Source organism: Scardinius erythrophthalmus (assembly GCF_964197995.2).
Source record: "Scardinius erythrophthalmus genome assembly, chromosome: 15".
Classification (NCBI taxonomy): Eukaryota; Metazoa; Chordata; class Actinopteri; order Cypriniformes; family Leuciscidae; genus Scardinius; species Scardinius erythrophthalmus.
In genome coordinates, this window is record NC_138235.1 from 13,453,158 (window position 1) to 13,470,952 (window position 17,795).

At 38.8% G+C, this 17,795-nt stretch overlaps 2 protein-coding genes across 3 annotated transcripts in view; one reads left to right on the forward strand and one right to left on the reverse strand.

Moving 5' to 3' along the window:
• The window catches only part of rbm10 (RNA binding motif protein 10), a 34,550-nt gene extending 28,241 nt beyond the window's left edge, over window positions 1-6,309 (forward strand). The window contains exons 18-24 of one of the 2 annotated variants that reach the window (XM_081387207.1): window positions 1,184-1,369; window positions 1,832-2,005; window positions 2,159-2,221; window positions 2,938-3,117; window positions 4,242-4,307; window positions 4,469-4,557; window positions 4,674-6,309. In XM_081387207.1, coding sequence (XP_081243333.1) covers window positions 1,184-1,369; window positions 1,832-2,005; window positions 2,159-2,221; window positions 2,938-3,117; window positions 4,242-4,307; window positions 4,469-4,557; window positions 4,674-4,749 — 834 coding nt within the window. In that variant the 3' untranslated portion in view covers window positions 4,750-6,309. The remainder of the gene's footprint in view (window positions 1-1,183; window positions 1,370-1,831; window positions 2,006-2,158; window positions 2,222-2,937; window positions 3,118-4,241; window positions 4,308-4,468; window positions 4,558-4,673) is intronic. The other variant, XM_081387208.1, reaches the window with a different exon arrangement.
• A 3,524-nt stretch (window positions 6,310-9,833) lies between these two features.
• The window catches only part of frmd4bb (FERM domain containing 4Bb), a 60,665-nt gene continuing 52,703 nt past the window's right edge, over window positions 9,834-17,795 (reverse strand). The window contains exons 18-24 of the mRNA XM_081387238.1: window positions 17,055-17,111; window positions 16,660-16,801; window positions 16,217-16,381; window positions 15,327-16,111; window positions 13,771-13,906; window positions 12,195-12,299; window positions 9,834-10,717 (exon numbers count right to left, since the gene is read on the reverse strand). Of these exons, the coding sequence (XP_081243364.1) occupies window positions 12,212-12,299; window positions 13,771-13,906; window positions 15,327-16,111; window positions 16,217-16,381; window positions 16,660-16,801; window positions 17,055-17,111 (1,373 nt within the window). The 3' untranslated portion in view covers window positions 9,834-10,717; window positions 12,195-12,211. The remainder of the gene's footprint in view (window positions 10,718-12,194; window positions 12,300-13,770; window positions 13,907-15,326; window positions 16,112-16,216; window positions 16,382-16,659; window positions 16,802-17,054; window positions 17,112-17,795) is intronic.

Sequence of the window (17,795 nt, forward strand, 5' to 3'; positions counted from 1 at the left end):
ACTTTTTGGAAGTATGACCAACATAAGAATTTTCACCAGAAAATGTAATCTGAACAAGCAAGTAACATCCACTTTTGTTCTGACCAACTAAGAGGAAAAAAGCATTGCAGTAAATCACGCTGATTAAATCTAACGATCGCTTATCATTTCACGTCAAACCGTGCAAATTATACTTTGTTCTCAAATTGTTAATGTTAACAACATCAGCATTGCGTGACTACATTTAATGCCCTCCCGAAATATCATCCTTGTTTTCGCATGGGCCGGTTGCAGTCTCTTTTTTTTCTGTAGCCACTCCGAAGTCCGAAGTCTTTTGCATTTTACAACGGGTGAATCTCCAGTTGTCACTGGTGATTGTCGTGTGAACCTTTCTGGATCCGCCATTAAACTGATAAGTTTAATTATATAAAGTGCTGTGAGAAAAGGCTATAAATCTCCACCTCCAGCATCCTCACACTCATAGCCGACTAGCCGAGACTCTTCTTTATGTGTACAGATGTGACGCAATGACGCAAAGACATGCTCGAATTTCCTGCAAAAAAAAAATAAAAAATTACAAAACTTGTAATAATGTTTTAACACTGGAATTAAAAACATTATTACAAGCTTACCGTTTTGAGTCGAGGACTGCAGCTGTAAGTAAAGTGTAACCCAATATTATGACAGAAATAATTTTCAGACTCAGGATTCGGTCAGTGATTGCGCACGTAAAAAAAATCTATGCTGTTTCAGCTGTGTCTAATCTAAACGCCTCTGATTGGCCACTGCATTCATAAGCTCAACAGATACGTGTGGGATTGGTTATAATGCACATCGCTGCAGAAAACAACACATAAAAATAAATCTGATGCAACGTGCAGATCTAAATGTAATGCCGCAATCAACACTTTTCATTCATTTTCACTTGAATCACAACAGTCGTAATAGATTTAGTTTAATTGTGCAGGGGCATTTTATGCCCCCTTATCTATTATGAGCATTTTTTTGTTCAGTTTGGTGTAATTTTTGCCCCAAGCCCCCATTGATTTCCAATTCTGATTCAGGAGAGTTTAATTGTGTAAGGTTCTTGGGTCTTTATTTGATGACGTCAGTGATGACCACGCTTATTGCGCAACTTAATACTAATTCTATACAAGCATACTGATACTGCAAATGTTTTGTTTGTTTTGTGATGCTCTTCTAGTACTATTATAATCCCCATACCCAGCAGTACATGTACTGGGATGGAGAAAGCCACACGTATGTTCCTGCCCCATCACAATCGTCCGACGACACCACAGGCCCTGCGGGAGTGACCTCTGACCTTTCAGGTGCTGCCAACAGCGGCAAGGACAAGAAGGACAAGCCCAAGAATAAGACGGCACAGCAGGTACACCCTCAGACTACTTAAGTCACCATGAAATCAAAAATGTGTTTACTGGCGCAACCTGTCACTCCCCATGGACAAAATCAAGTCACGTCCTACATTTTTTTCTTCTTCTTCTTCTTCCATTTCATGCCGACTTTAGATGAAAGGTGTTCAGAAATCAGAAATGCTCGCTGCTTGTGAATCATTTCACATGTTCAGGTTTACTGACGCATCTTAAGCCCAAAGTACACTTCAGTTTCTGCTGAAACGCACAGCTTTTTTGAGCGATAAAAGTCTTTGTACTAAAATGTCCCCTCACACAAACGGATTTCATCTCATCGGTTTATTTTCCGACTGTGAAACAACAGGCCTTGGCAATGTAAAAAACGAAGTATACTGTGGACTTTAGAGGTGAGGTTTTGGTGAGATGGCGTGTCATTTAAATCGAGTATCTCTTCCTGATGTGTCTATATGTCTCTTCAGATAGCCAAAGACATGGAGCGGTGGGCCAAGAGTCTGAACAGGCAGAAGGAGAATGGCCGATCGTCCTCGTCTTCCTCGTTGAGCACTAACTCTCGATTGATGGCACAGGGAAGACCCGATGACAGGCGGGAATCTGCCAGCGCGGATGCGGGATACGCCGTCCTGGAGATGAAGGTTGGGTTTTGTCTGACTAATGCCCTGCTGTTAAAATGCGACATCATGTCTGACTGATGGTGTGAATATATATATATATATATATATATATATATATATATATATATATATATATATATATATATATATATATTATTTTTTTTCTTCACACAGGGTGCCTTGCTGGAGAGACCTCAGATTCTGATGGAACAGATCAAACATCTAGAAGAAAGAGAAGTGTGTTTAGTTTTTGTTTTGTTACCCTACGACCTCGATATACTCATGGCAAAGTTCTTTTCCATTCTTCGCTTGGGGGTAAAAAGAAGTCTGAAATACTTTTGCAGCGAAATACTGTTAGCGGGAACATCCCAACGCCGTCCACACTGCTGAGAGCGACGGTTAGATGAATATGCCGTGCGCTTTCCTCTCAATAACAAAATAAATACATCAAAAATGGCAGGGGTGAGAAAACAGCAGTTAAGAAAGCATCTGATCATAGTGATGTGGATATGTTTGCCCCAGCTCTGCAATTCGGCACTCCAGTAGTCACGTCATATTTATTACTATAACACTTCATACAATATGTTGTTTAAATGCCAGCAGGTTTACTGTATTAAACATGAAAAACAGTGTCAGTGTCACTTTCAATTAGAAGTACAACCTCAGTGTCTGCTATAAAACATCTCTCCAGTGTGTTCATGTTTTCACTTGCGTCTGACATTGACAGACTGAACAGAATAAATGAACCGGAGAAGATTTACACGTTGAAGAAGGCAGAGCCCCAGAGCCACACCTACCTATATTACCTATTATAATTTTAGTATTTTCACTTGTTTCTTGTTTTGTTTTGTGTTTTATTCTGTGCATCTTTTTGTGTGTGCCGTTTGCAAAACATTGTCTATTATTGGCACTGCAGTGTTTTAAAAGTCTGGTTGTTTGTGCTGGTCTCTCAGCTGAGTCCCCCTCTGGGTCTGGTGTCCGGCTACGGCGCAGAGACGGACAGCGAGGAGGAGGCCGGAGAGCGAGAGGAGAGACTGACGGACTGGTCTAAGCTGGCCTGTCTGCTGTGCAGGAGACAGTTCCCCAGTAAAGAGGCTCTGATCAGACATCAGCAGCTCTCTGAGCTTCACAGAGTGAGTGACGGCTACAGATCTGCCAACATATGAGCCGTGCTGAATGCCAAGATAGTGTTGTTTTCATTTTTTAATAATTTTTCAGAGTTTGAAAGGAATATTATCAATAACCAGTGCTATTACTGTTAACTAACAAAAACATAATTTTTATTAGTCCCCCTGTAGTCAATAATTTTAGCCCTTAAAACTCATCTTTGAGCACCAAAATTACATATTTAAAAATGTTTCCTTGAAAAAATTCTTCACGCCTTAAAATAGCGTGAATGTAACTACACACCCTTGCCTCATTTAGTATAGGTGGTTCTATGAATATGCAAATGAGCCCTGCCTCCACTCACTCACACCCTCTCAGAGATCCACTTGTTGATGATCACACGTTGATCTGATTGGTTACAAGGTAGTTTGTGACGTCAGAAACACCAGCGATTTCAAAGCGATTAAATTGTGTAATATTTATTAATTTGATTATGTGCTTATCCATTTAGTTGCGAGTGTATTGCACTTACAAAGAGACTGTTGCCAATCAAATTAAATAATTTACACTAAAATAAAATTACTACTGCATTAGATAATGTTATGAGATCGTTTTAAATAATATTTTGAAAATACAAATAAGAGATGTTGGACGGAAAATTATACTTTTAGACATGAAACTAAACCACCAGTAGGTGGCGGCAAGTGACCGTCTTAATGAGCGAATCATTGAGTCATTCATTTAAACGATTCGTTCTAACGGCTGATTCATTCAAGAATGAGGCAGTTGTTTACGAATGGATCATTGAATCTTTGAATCAACCGATTCGTTTAAAACGCTGAAATGTTCAGTAATTAAACATTTTCAATCCTGATGGAATTCAGGAAAACAACACTAATGAAAATATTAATAAATACCATAATGCTAAAATAATACCAGCAATAACTAGACCGACTGTGCTAGCTGTGCAACTAAACACTTGTACCAAATGATTGTTCACACTCAGTCTGATTTATTCATTTTTTATCTCGTTTTACTTGGGATATTTTTGCTGGCAAAAATTCAAGAATCCAAAATTCAGGCTGCAACAAATAAATGAACAGAATTATACATTCTATTCATGTCCTTGTCTTTATTCCTCCATGTGCAGCAAAACCTGGAGCAGAGGAGAGCCAGACCAGGCCAGCCAGAGGCACACGAGCGATCCGAAACAGAGGTAAACCCATGATTACATCTCCAACCTCCTCTGATAGGATCCGCAGTGTGGAATTATTAATTCCAAACAACCAATTCCCCCCTTAACTGCTATTCTTTTCTACGATTCATTGATTTGACACTTCTGAAGTATTGACCTCTGGGTGGCGCTCTTCGTTTCAGCTGAGGTACAGGGACCGGGCAGCAGAAAGGAGGGAAAAGGGGGCCGTCCCACAACAACCCGATGCAAAAAAGAGGAGATTCAGCCCTAAGTAAGTGGAACGAGTGAAGTTGTAAAGACATTGCACCATGTTATTTGGGGGTTTACTATGGTAATAGCATGGTGTTTGAGGATAATGTCTAATGTTTTGCTCTTGCACATGGTCAGCAGTGGCGTCGGATCTCAGATGCTTCCTGGAAGGATGGAAAAAGGCTTTTTCATTCGCAACCTCCCAGTGGAGTAATGCTGTACTTCTGTGGACTTTCTCCAATACTAAACGAAACGCCTCGTGAGCAGTTTTTAATCTTGTGATGCGGAACATGTGCACAGTGTTTCTGTACAGAGCAACAATGCAGCTAAGAGACCATCACAATTAGAATGATGCAGACATATATATGTATATGTACATGTGTATATATATTGGATTCAGGTTGATTAATGAAAAACCCTCAGGACCCTGAGAAAAAAACACTATACAGCACACTGTTACTGTAAATACAGTCCAACTGTGTGGCGTTCTTGTACTTTAGCCCATCGTCAGCTTCCCAGAAAGCAATTTGTGAACATTTGTAGATGGCATGAATTTAAGCGAAAGATATTGAAATTCTGGGAAGCTGAGAAAATGATGTCAGACTGCGATAATCCAGAAACTATTTCTTGAGTTTCTTTCGACTCTGAATACATCTTTTTGTCCCTTTGAGCAACAGCCGGTGGCCGTAAGGAGAAGCTTTGCTGATGTAAGTGCGCTATGCATTTCGCATGTCTCGCTCGACATGACAGTCTATGCAGAAATGACAGACCGCAGGCGTCTGTGAAGACTTGCACTGTAGATTCTTCTTTAGTGATTCTCTTCAAGAAAAGGCACAGCAGATTATTATGGTTTACTTTCCTAATTTGCAGTATATACCATAAATGACTTATAAGCTGATATATATGGTTTTTCAAATGTGAATTTATGGTGGTCAGAGCGAGTTTGAGAGTATATGTCCTTATCAGCACTAAGTGCCGTTATGTTTTTGTTTGTTTTTTAATGTTCATACATATACAAAATCATGTAAATCTTGCTAATTTTGCTTAAAGGTTATCAGAAAAGGCTAAAAGCCTATTTTGTTTGATAGTTATGATTTAGAAAATGGTTCCTAATGAGAATTATTTTATGTGAAAATAGAATGATGATAATGTGATGTTTTGAAAGCAGAGTTTTGTTTTTTTTTCTTATATTGACGCCTCAATGCAATAAGAGGATCTCACAAAACCTGTCAAAAACACGTCTGGTTCTCGTTTCATCACAAATCCATATCAGAAAGAAAATCTCTTAATTTACTAAATTGTGTTTAATTATACAAAAAGAAAATAGAGCTGATTTTTAGGACCATTAAGATTATATTGTATTGTGACATTTTCATTCCAGTTCAGCATTCACAGTCTGGGGGGAAAAAAATCTTCTTTTTCACTGTAATTTGAGAAAAAAAAGCTTTTTCTTTTATTATGCTATGAAATATGACTTTGTGAGATATTTCTTCTTGAGATTCAGTGACGTTTTCAATGTGAATTTGTCCCCCACAACCCAATATGTACTGAAAGAGAGCATTTGCACAATACAGCTTCCTGTGTGACATCAGTTTGGGGTCCGTTTTATTTTTTATATCGTTACAAAAGATTTCTATTTCAAATAAATGTTGTTCTTTTGAACTTTCTATTCATCAAAGAATCCTGAAAACATATTCGTCAAACATAACTAAACATAATTTAGCACAACTGTCATCAACATTGAGAATGATAATAAATGTTTCTTAAGCATCAGATCATCATATTACTGATTTCTGAAGGATCATGTGACACTGAAAACTGGGGTAATGATGCTGAAAATTCAGCTTTGATCACAGGAATAAATAAAAATATAGTTATTTTGAATTGTAATAACTCATAATATTGTTTTTGATCACATACGTGTGCAGCCTTGGTGAGCATAAAACGCTTATTTTGAAAACAATATAGTCTAGTCATTTTAAGCCAAAATGGGGGTCAACCTTGAACAAATTGCAACAGAAGCAAACTCAACTGATTTTGTATCCTCAATATGTCCTGAGTAAGGGGGAAAAAAGCCCTGAAGAATCCCATTAGGGGAAAGTTCAGAAAAAGACCCAAATATACCCGATTCATACGCCTACTCATTCTTTTTCTCACGTGAATAGAGTAAAACATTTAACCTTTAGATATCACCATGAAAATTACTGAGTTGATTACTTACTGTACATCAAGACAAACAAAAAATGTATTACAAGTTTTTTGAAATTGTTTGTTAACATGGACAAACGGTGCATAATCTAATTACATATGTGCTAATTTACATAAATACCACAACAGATCAAACCATTGGGTCTAGCCAGGAGAAAATGTCTTGTTGAATCTTGTTGACACATAACAGTAAAATACTTGATGATAAGGTCTGAATGGAACCCATTTAGGCTACCCATGAGCATTAATACATAGAGGCAGGAAGAAGTACTTTAAAACCAGCCTTTATTAATTATTATTGCAGAGATGGGGTTTGGGGCTGGGACCGTGGGACTGTTTCTGGGGGACGAGTCTGAGGGAAGAACAGGAGACAATGATAAGGAGAATGCAGAAGACAAAAGGTAGGTAAAATAAAAAGTGAATCCCCAGAAACAGTCCCACGGTCCCAGCCCCAAACCCCATCTCTGCAATAATAATTAATAAAGGCTGGTTTTAAAGTACTTCTTCCTGCCTCTATGTACTGTATTAATGCTCATGGGTAGCCTAAATGGGTTCCATTCAGACCTTATCATCAAGTATTTTACTGTTATGTGTCAACAAGATTCAACAAGACATTTTCTCCTGGCTAGACCCAATGTTTAGATCTGTTGTGGTATTTATGCAAATTAGCACATCTGTAATTAGATTATGCACCGTTTGTCCATGTTAACAAACAATTTAAAAAAACTTGTAATACATTTTTTGTTTGTCTTGATGTAAGTAATCAACTCAGTAATTTTCATGGTGATATCTAAAGGTTAAAATTTTTACCCTATGAAAAAGAATGAATAGGCGTATGAATAGGGTATACTTGGGTCTTTTTTGAAACTTTCCCCTAATGGGATTCTTCGGGGCTTTTTTCCCCTTACTCAGGACATATTGAGGATACAAAATCAGTTGAGTTTGCTTCTGTTGCAATTTGTTCAACCTTTTTTCATAAAATGACTGGACTATTAAGAAATCTTACCGATCTCATACTTTTAACACACAAAACATTTATTTTGATTCATAACCGCCTCTTTCTTGGCATTCCAGTGCATTTTCATTGCGCTGCATGTTTTAGATTTTTGTGGTAAGGCTGCGATTAGTTTTAATACAGTGAAATGGCTGCGCTGCATGGGAAGCATTTACTGCATCATACCACAACACAGGCCAAGTGTTCAAGAGCGAACATGGGAAAGATCTTGTTAGGGCAAGACTGTTGAACCAAAAAGCCCGTTGAGATGATTACATTACCAGTCGTGTAGAAAATGAACCTGCTACACACAAATATATGGTCGGCATGGCAGCATACGGTATTAACAAGTGAAGTCTTGTTGGTTTTCGCTTAATCCAAAGACCATTTTCTTCTTCATTCCAGTTTAAGGATTCTTGGAAGCAACGGCCGGTTGGAAATACAGGCTCATTCAGTTTCCTCCCTGTCGTCGAGGGAGTCGCTGCATGGACAACACAAACGGCACAAAACACACTCCTGGAAGCTCTTTTGTTTATGACAGCCTGAGGATGGCATGCGTGACATCAACATGCCTAAAGTCATAATTGATCAGACACCTCAATTTTTTTATTATTTTTTTTTATTCACATCCTGTTGGAAAATGACAGACTAATTCAAGGAATGAATAGATAATGTTTCCAAAGAAAGGTGTGCTGGGTCAAAGGTCATTGATCACATTCAAACCATAGAGTTTAAAAAAACACCAAAAACTTTCTAAAACGTGTGCTTGTACATCACATGCTTCTAAGCCACAAATACAGACAATACAGGAAGTTACAATCTGTACATCAGATGGACACATTCAAAGCAGGAGGTGTGTGTATTCCAGCATGGCACATGGGCGTTTCCTTAAGGAACGGTTCAGGATCAGTGCAAGTTCAGTTTGTGAGGAAGCTCGTCTCCACCACTGAATAACAAGTAAAAAATGTAATTGCGACTTTTTATCTCACAATTCTTACTTTTTTCTCGCAATTCTGACAACTATTCTCAGAATTTTGTGATGTGAGCTTCCAATTTAGAGTTTTGACAAACTCAAAATAGTCAAAACTGTGAGTTTATACCCTGCAATTCTGAAAAAAAGTTGCAATTATCTTCTTCTTTTTTGGGTGGTGTAAACAAGCTTCCATATGTTTGACCTGTGACATCTAAAAACGGTCTCATCCCACAGTAAAACAATTCAGAAATAAAAATACTACAGTAATGCACTTACAGTTGGTGTATATATGCAGGACTGCACTAAGTTGAAAATAAAAATACACAAAAGTATTTCAAAGTTTGAAAGTATTGCCACAAAACTACAAATATAATACACAAGACTAGTGGGGGGACTAGTGGGTAAAAAAAAATATATATATATATATTTTTTTTTTATGTGCTTTATTTTTATTATTATTATTACTATTACGTATCACTATATAGGTTTAATTTATTTTTATTTCCGTTTTAGTTATTTATTTCCAATTTTAGTGCTCTAACTTATTTTAGTTAGTTGTCAAGGAAACATTGCACATTTTCTTTTCGTTTAGTTTTTCCATCTAATTAAATTTTTATTTCAGTTCATTACAACCACATTTTCGAAAGGAAGAAGAACTAATAATATAAGTGCTTTAAGCACATGCTTCACATTTCCTCTGTAATGTTTGCCTAAATGTCCATTGTAAGTGCATTATTGTACTACATTTAACTCTTTCCCCGCCATTGACAGAATGTTTGAGAAGGGTATCGCTGCAGCCTGGAGATCTCCTAAACGGGGTGTGGCTTCCTCCTATTGACAGACAGACAGTCAGCTTTGATGGACTTGATCTCCTCCATCTAGATCTTCTCAGCTTATTGCTCAAAATGTTGCCTTTTTTATGAAACCTACCCACATTCAAATGTTGATTAAAATAAAACGGGGTTGTTGTTGTTGTTGTTTAAAAGCAGAGGCTCTTCTTTCTTTTGATATATTGCATGGTCAGAGATTCATAGAACAAAATATTCTGGGGGCCATGAAACTTTTGTGAAAATGATAAAAAAAAATGCTGACGTGGCTGGCAACTTTTTTTTTTTTTTTTTTTAACCACCGCTGGCGAGGAAAGAGTTAAGTTTGTTGGCACACAGTACTGAGGAACGAGCGAATGATTCTGTGTGGTGATCGACAGCATGCTTCACATGAGCTTGTGTTAGACCAGAACATTCCTTTAAGAGCATTGACAACATTCTTACAGAGTTCTGTAGTAAAAACAGGAAACATTTATTTATTTATTTTATCTTAAAGCAGAAAAACCAAAGTCTAGGTTTCCCAGGGTCTTGTGTCGGCAGTCTTGCCAAGTTCACTTCAATCAAGTGCTGTTCTAACAGAATTTGTGCAGGACAAAATATATACAGTATCAACGACTCGCTGGTCTCACATATTAAGCACTTCTACAAGCATGGACAACTCAATAAATTAAAAATGAAAAGCATTTTAAAAACAGCCACTCATTCATAATAATATTTACGTTATTTTGTCGCATTGTTTTGAAGTTCAAATCTATCAACTGTTCTGTGTATGCCAACGTAAAAAAAAAAGGTCATGTGATATGGCTAGTTTCTTCACCTTCTTAGAACCTCCACTATGAAATGGCATTCACTATATGTGTGCACTTCTCGTTTGCTTGGCTTGATTCTCTCTGTGCTCGCCGCAGTACGAACTCAAACACTGATGCTCTGACAGTTTTGGGCTTTTTATGAGTCATTTGTTCAGCTAGACGTCCACTAGCATGACCACAGCGCTTCTCCTGTCACTCTGGAACTGAAAGACATCTCATTCCAAGGCACGAGAGAATTAGGTCCATGTTGTCCACATCTGTCGGTAAGGTGCTTCTGTTTCCTTTCTACTTTCTGTTGTGCCAGTATGTCTTTTGGTCCACCAGACATTGGGAAATACAGCAGTCGTGTTGCTGCGGTATCAGCGTGTGCTCTGTGTGATGAGATTGACATGTGAAATGAGCTAATCCAATAGCCAATCAGTGAATTCCAAAAACACATTTCATTAGTGGATAGTTCTGGTCCTAATATAAATTCAACATTATTAAAGAGAAGTAACAGAAGTTTTCAGGTAGAGACATTGAATAAAGTGATCACTGGATAGTCTGCAATGTGTAACATAGATTAATCTTTATTAAACTTACAAAAGTTATTCAGTCAAGAGCATGATTTTGATTAACATTAGAAACACAGACAGCAGCAGAAATTTTAGGCTGCTGTCACATGCATGGATCCAATACACTGATACCGGTACACATCTTTCTCTACTGTTTACATCCACTTAAGCCAACTATAAACCGACTATATTTACTAGGATTCTTGCTGAGATGGGCAGTTTTGAGTTTTTTTTTTTTTGTGAATTTGTCTATTCAAGCGCTAGAATACGTGAAAAGAGCTCAATTGAGCTCAATCTGAGACGTGGCTCTCTGGGTGCGTGCTTCGGATGTTTGCGCAAAGAAAACGAACTGAATTGAGCTCTATTTTGCGTCTTCTTCTTTAAATTGGCAAGGCTCAAACTTTCGTTACGATGCAGCACTGGCCCGTCAACTGTCCCGAGTGTCATTCACGTTCATGTTCACACAACATTGCATTGTTAGAATTCATAAACATGTCACCAGCCAACTGACGATTGATTCCATTTCATAAACTTGCCAATGCAGATTTTAACTCGCATTTGGTGCTTAACGAGATGTTTATTTTAGGCCCTAAGTGCAACGTTATTACATCGCTCAACAAGACAGCGCCAGTATTTTTCCAGTAAGTTTTTAGGGCCGGATCTTTTTGGTGCTGAACCCCCTTTTCTGCAGAGGAAATGTGCAGAACGGTTTGAAAACGGACACAGGCCGGGGACGCACACCAGAACCGTGCCGGTGGAAAAGGGTGAGTATGAATAAAAATTATGTTAATTCAGCCAGCGCTCATACCTGTATTTATTTCCTGTTTTCGGTCGAAGTCCATAGTAGTCGATTGTCGAGTTCACGCGCGTGATTCTGCGTGAACTTGACAATCGACTACTTTGGACTTCAACCGAAAACAGGAAATAAATACAGGTATGTGCGCTGGCTGAATTATTAACATTTTTATTAATATCTTTCACATCTACTGCAGTCAGATTCACCCGTGTTCACTCTGAAGGAATCACTCACATTAGCTGTGCACTTGTAATGACACATCAAGGATGTTAAGAGGTTAAAAGCAGGCTTAAAACTTGCCCCATTTAAGTCAACAGGGTGCAAATTTTAAAAAGAGGATAACACGGTGTAGGCAACAACGATTTTTGTCGTTGTTCTCTGTACTGACAGCACTCCAAATGTACAAAAAAATAAACCGGAGTTTTAATAAAATAGAGTCAGTCTCTAATTGTAGAAAGTAAAATCACAGGAATGAAAGATGACAGTTTGACGGCTGACCTGTCCTCATGTGCTCTTTAGTGGTCTGTGTCGGAACAGCTGGCCATGGCACCGAACACCTCTGCCGGCTCTGGTGTGTGAGAGGTGGCACTTTCTGCTGGGAACCTGCCATAAGAGACACAAGAAGAAGCTAACATTAAAACTCGTCAACGTCACCCGTTCATGCCTTGAAGTGGAGGTTGTCATAATAATCCAGTTAGATCAAAAAGTTCCATGTACAGACACCAAAAGCCTGAGGACATAGTTTATTTGACTGATGCAATCACACAAAATAAATGTGGCTGATGCAATCACACACACACACACACACACACACACAAAATACCACTGTAAGGGATTAATATGCCAGTAAAAGTGTGAACAAAAGATTGAACTGTCTGACAGTGGTAAACAGAAATGATACAATTTACACAAATGGCATATGTAATTTTTTTAAAGTCTAAACAAGCATTGTAGTTTGGTCTGATTTTCTTTTCATCCTTAAAATCTGCTACTGATGCTTGAGGCTGCTAGGTGTTTTTACAATGTTTCAGTGTTTTATTTTGCTTGTACAAAACCCAGCAACAAAATAACAAAACCAAATATATTTCACACTTTTTATTAAATTTTTAAAATGTTTAACTCTTTATGTTTTTATTATTAGTTTTGTTTGCATTTTTAGTTTGATCTCTTTTTGCTTTTATTGCTTTGTTTAATATCTTTTTCTTCATTTTGTTTGCATTGTTTGTTTGATCTCTTACTGTTTTTATTATTGTTTGATCTCTCCCTCTTTTGATCTCTGTTTGTTTTGATCTCTTTGGGGGTGTTTTTTGTGCATTATTTGTGAAATCTTTTCATTTTTTATTTGTTTTATCTTAGGTGTGGTTCTAGCATGTTTATAAAACAGTGTAATGCCACAAATCCTAACTGCAACCAAGGTGCTACACTGGCAAGTGTTTTGAAAATGTTTTTGCACTTGTTGGGTGGTTGCTAAATGTGGTCACATTTCCCAAAAGGGACTGCAACTGAATATCATTGTATTAGGATATTTTCCGAATGCACAAAAAAGACTTCACTATGATCTAACGCTGATACTATATTGACCATAGTCAAGGTAGAAGCCATATTTGACAGGACGAAGTGAAAATGCTTATTTCCATGAATGTCCGGGGGACAAAAAAAAAACAACACACTGTAAACATTAGTCATTACCTGGGACTGTAAAGACATTATGACATATTAACTATCTCAAATCCTCATTTTAATTTGACGAATTAAATTTGGCATCCACTGTGATTACCTGTAGTCACCTGCAACAGAACACCAGTCAAAAGTCACAGTAAGGCAGAGGTGTCCAATCCCGGTCTGGTAAGACAACTGTCCAGCACAGTTTATCTTCAACATTAATTAAACACACCTGACCCAGCTATTCAAGTTCCCAGAATTACTAGAAACTTCCAGGCAGCTGAACAATACATTCCAGCATCCATAAACATGTATGCATATCAACGTTCAATGGCCTTCTTCATGACCATTATAAATACAACTAAATAGACGTTTTGTGGGGCTCTTCAAAAGAACAAATTTTCTATCTCACCTGTTGTGTGTTGGGCTGCGACTGTATGAAGGACTGTAAGCCCCAGCGCTCAAGGGAACATCTGGCAATTCACCATCAGTCAGGCCCACTGCTAAATGATTCTGCCAGTTTCCCCCTCCACTGGCAGTAGATGACACTAGTGAGGAAGAAAAGTGTGATATGTTACGTAATGTTAAACCTTAACCTTAAATTTCATCTGAGGAAAATGTTAGGGGTAGAAACCCATGCAAAGATTTAAAAGAAATGCAAAGTGTGTGGTTACTAGTGTGTTTTAGTTGTTTGCTTACAGGCCCAAGTCAAAGTTTACACCAAGTCTTTACAATATTCTGGTCTCCAGATCTATGGCCGGTTGCATAAACTGCTTAGAGTAGTCTTAAAAGTTAGTCATCTATATATTTTTTCAAGGCTGGTCATAATTTTTTTTAAGTCAGTTAGATAAAAAGTTAGACCAGTCTAATTTGATTTGGAAAAGTTGGACGGATTAACTGCAAGTAGGTCAAACTAGTTCTTAAGACAGTCTTAATAAAGTGGCTAAGCTTATGCAACTGGCCCCTGACTTGATTCCCTCATTCAATACAAATCTACAGGACTTTCTGCCCATCTTATTGCCCACCTGATGAACATTGTAAGTTCAATCATTTATAAAACTACTAGCACATATTTTCTCAAAAAGCCGCATGATGAGGTATCATTCATGTCCATCAGAGAATGGGTGCAGGGCAAGTTAAGTGCCAAAGTTTATTAGATTAGTCTATTAGATTCGCTTTGGCAGTCAACAACAATCTAGATCTTATTTCTTGTGGGTCCATTCTCACTGTGCAGTTTTCAAAAAAAAAAAAAAAAAAAAAAAATTCTTATAGTCCTTTTAAATTTGTTGGCTCCTTTGGAAGTAATCATTTCTGTTACACCAGATCAGGTCTGCCAAAAACAAACAAACAAACAACTGGGCCTTTTTGTCCCAGGTGCGTGCAGAGGATCCAGAACCCTCTGGGCCCTACAAATGCTTACTGCCAGATCCTGGCATTTTGTTGCCCATAAGATTCATTTTGTCCATAGTCTACATCGAGGGTTCCTAAACTGGCCTTTAAGGTCCACTTTCCTGTGGCATTTTTCCTCCAAGCATGATCAAACTCACTTGAACAAGCTAATCAAGGTCTAAAAGATTACTAGAAAGTTAGGCCCTGTCCTAAATAGCACACTTCATATACACTTGCGGTCTTGTGGACTTACAATGGCTGCTGTGCGCGTGTGTCCGTTAAGTCCACAAGACTGTAGGGTGTCCCATTTGTAATTTTAGGTTTCAGAAGGGTGCTCACAAGTGCACCATTTCCCGCCGATATACGCCCTTGATGCACACTTTTGCTGAGATTGCAGAAGTAGTGGAGTAATGTAGGGAAAAGTGAATGACGGCATGGGGCGATTTCGAACACAGCCAGGGCCTTAGAGGCAGGTGAGTTTGATCAAGGTTAGAGCTAAACTCTGGCCTTCAAGGTCCACTTTCCTGCAGAGTTGAGAACCCCTAGTCTACATTGTGTTGTTTAAGGAACTGTACTTACCTGAGGAGAACGAGTTGGTTCGGCTGGAGTGGCTGAACGGCGCGGGCAGAGTCTGGTAGCCTAGGCTGTGCTGGGAACCTCTGTCATATTTGTAGGTGTACACCAGCTGATAGGGACCTGGGTCCTTGTGCCCAGCGCTGCGATTGTACCATCCCTTCAAATGCTCTGCCACCAAAGCCTTGTACATGTTCTTCGTCAACACCTCATTCAAGGGTCCCTGCCTTCCTCTAGGGGGTCTAACAGTTGCGTATGGATTCTGCGACAAATTATCCGATCCCTCTATTCCATAATGCCTGTTGCGACCACGGCCCTGATAACCATGTGCTGGGTAAGTGGGGTTGATGTTATAGTGACCCTCGAGTTCGCTCTCGTAAACGTAAGCTCCGTTAGAACAAGGCTCATATTCGAAGCCGGGATATCCAGTCACGTAGTAGGCAGTCGGTCCGTAGTGATTCTGCTGGTGGCCATAACAGCTGGAGTTCTGAGGGACCAAGTTGGGCATGCTACCTGTATTGCCGTAGATCTCCACTTTGCGGTGGAGCCGGTAGTCGTGGGATTGTGAGTCCAGTGTGCGGTAGGGAGGAGTGGCCGAGCAGGGGAGGCAGTAGTCCATGCTGGACATGCTGGTATAGGACGAGCAGTCATCCAACACCTCAGTGCTGTTGCTTCGCCGTGAAGGAGACAGCGGGAACACCGACTTGTTTGCGCAGTGAGAGTGGAGAAGCTGTGACTGAGACTCCAAACTACCGCTGCGGTGTCGGAAACCACGGATGTGAGCTTCCGACCTACAGGACGCAGATAAACCATAAAAACAACAAGGCCAACAAGATTTTTTTTCAATTTACAAAGAAATTGTAAGTAGTGGTTACTACTGAACCAAGTGAACTTGCCTGAGTTGGCTGCTGCTGTAGGCGTTACGGGGCATGACGGGGGTTTGCGGTAAACTGCGGGGGTTCTTCAGCATTCTGGGTAAAGTTTTACACGGACTGCTTTGGGCAGAGAACACCTCTCGGGGGGTGTAATAATGTCCTGGCCCTTGGACCTCATGATCCAATCTGAATTCAAACAGACAGAGGAATACAAATGATGAAAGAGAACATGTCTGGGTAATCTAAAAGGAAGTAATGTTTATGCATCAGGACAATGAAACGTAATTTTTTATGACATTTATGTCACACAAAGCTTCTGAATGGGCTAGGAGACTTGGAACATAGTATGGGAGTTATAAATACTTAAGTATGGTGATTTTATGTCTTTTTTGGAGTAATAACTTTCTTGAGGGTTTTCTTGTGATCCAGCCCAGTAGATCATTAGGTACAGTGAGTATTCACACCTGTTAAGAGGTCTGTCGTGGTGTGTGTCGCTGGCTGAGGATCGTCTCTCGGAGTCGTACTCCAGGCCGGACGATGACAGAGGAGGACTGAGACACGGGGAACACTGGACGGAGCGAGATCGTGGCCTCTGGCTGTCATCTTCTGAAGACACAAACATGGCTTTTCACTGCTGTGCTTTTATGCTTTTGGTTGCATCCGGTTCGAATAATATTATGTAAATTCATTGTTGGTTTTGCATGATAAATGATCTATTATGAGTGTTAATGTGCATGACTCAGTGTATGCAGTAGGGAACAATGCAGAGGAAGAACCACTGGCAGTGAGCTATGAGTTGTATCTTAATTACAGTACATAATCAGAGAGCTGATAGTGGTTTCATAATTGATGTCATTACCGTCATCTAGAGGAAGACTGTCACACAGGGAGCTGCACTCAGACTGAGCCAGTTCATCTATGGAAGAAAGAAATGATGGTATGTTAACGAAACACTACATGTAGTTAATTTAAATGAATGTTTGGTTGACCCTGATTTAATTCATGACATGGCTAATCAATATTATATTGCATATATTGTTATTTGATTAATTGTTAATTAAGCCCAATTTCCTAAAATGAATCACATTAAATCACAGTCTAATAAACAGCTCACATATTATAATATCACAGCTATATATTAAATATGATTGCATAAGCTACATTCGTAGTCACTGTAAAATTGCAGTGGTACTTTGTTTTATAGTCTCTTGCGTCTTTTTGCTTTATTTCTGTTCATGTGTATCTTTTGGATTCTCTTGTTTTAATGGCTTCCTTCAGCATTTGGTCAGTCCACAAGCCACTTCAGCTTGTTTTATACGGCAGGACAGGTCAACATATCTTTACCATGAATGAAGTACACTTTAGCATAGTTTTAAAAAGAGCACTTATTACAGAAATAATGTATTTTAAAAGAATAAATTAAAGTGTGAACAATGTTTTTGGACACTTAATTGCATGTTCATTTTTTGTTTTTATGTAAGTTACACGTTATATGTTATTTGTAACACTATTTTACAGTGTCATTGTTACACGTTACTATGTAGTTACTATAAATTGTGCATAATTGTGCATGCAACTAAACCAAACCAGACCCTAATCT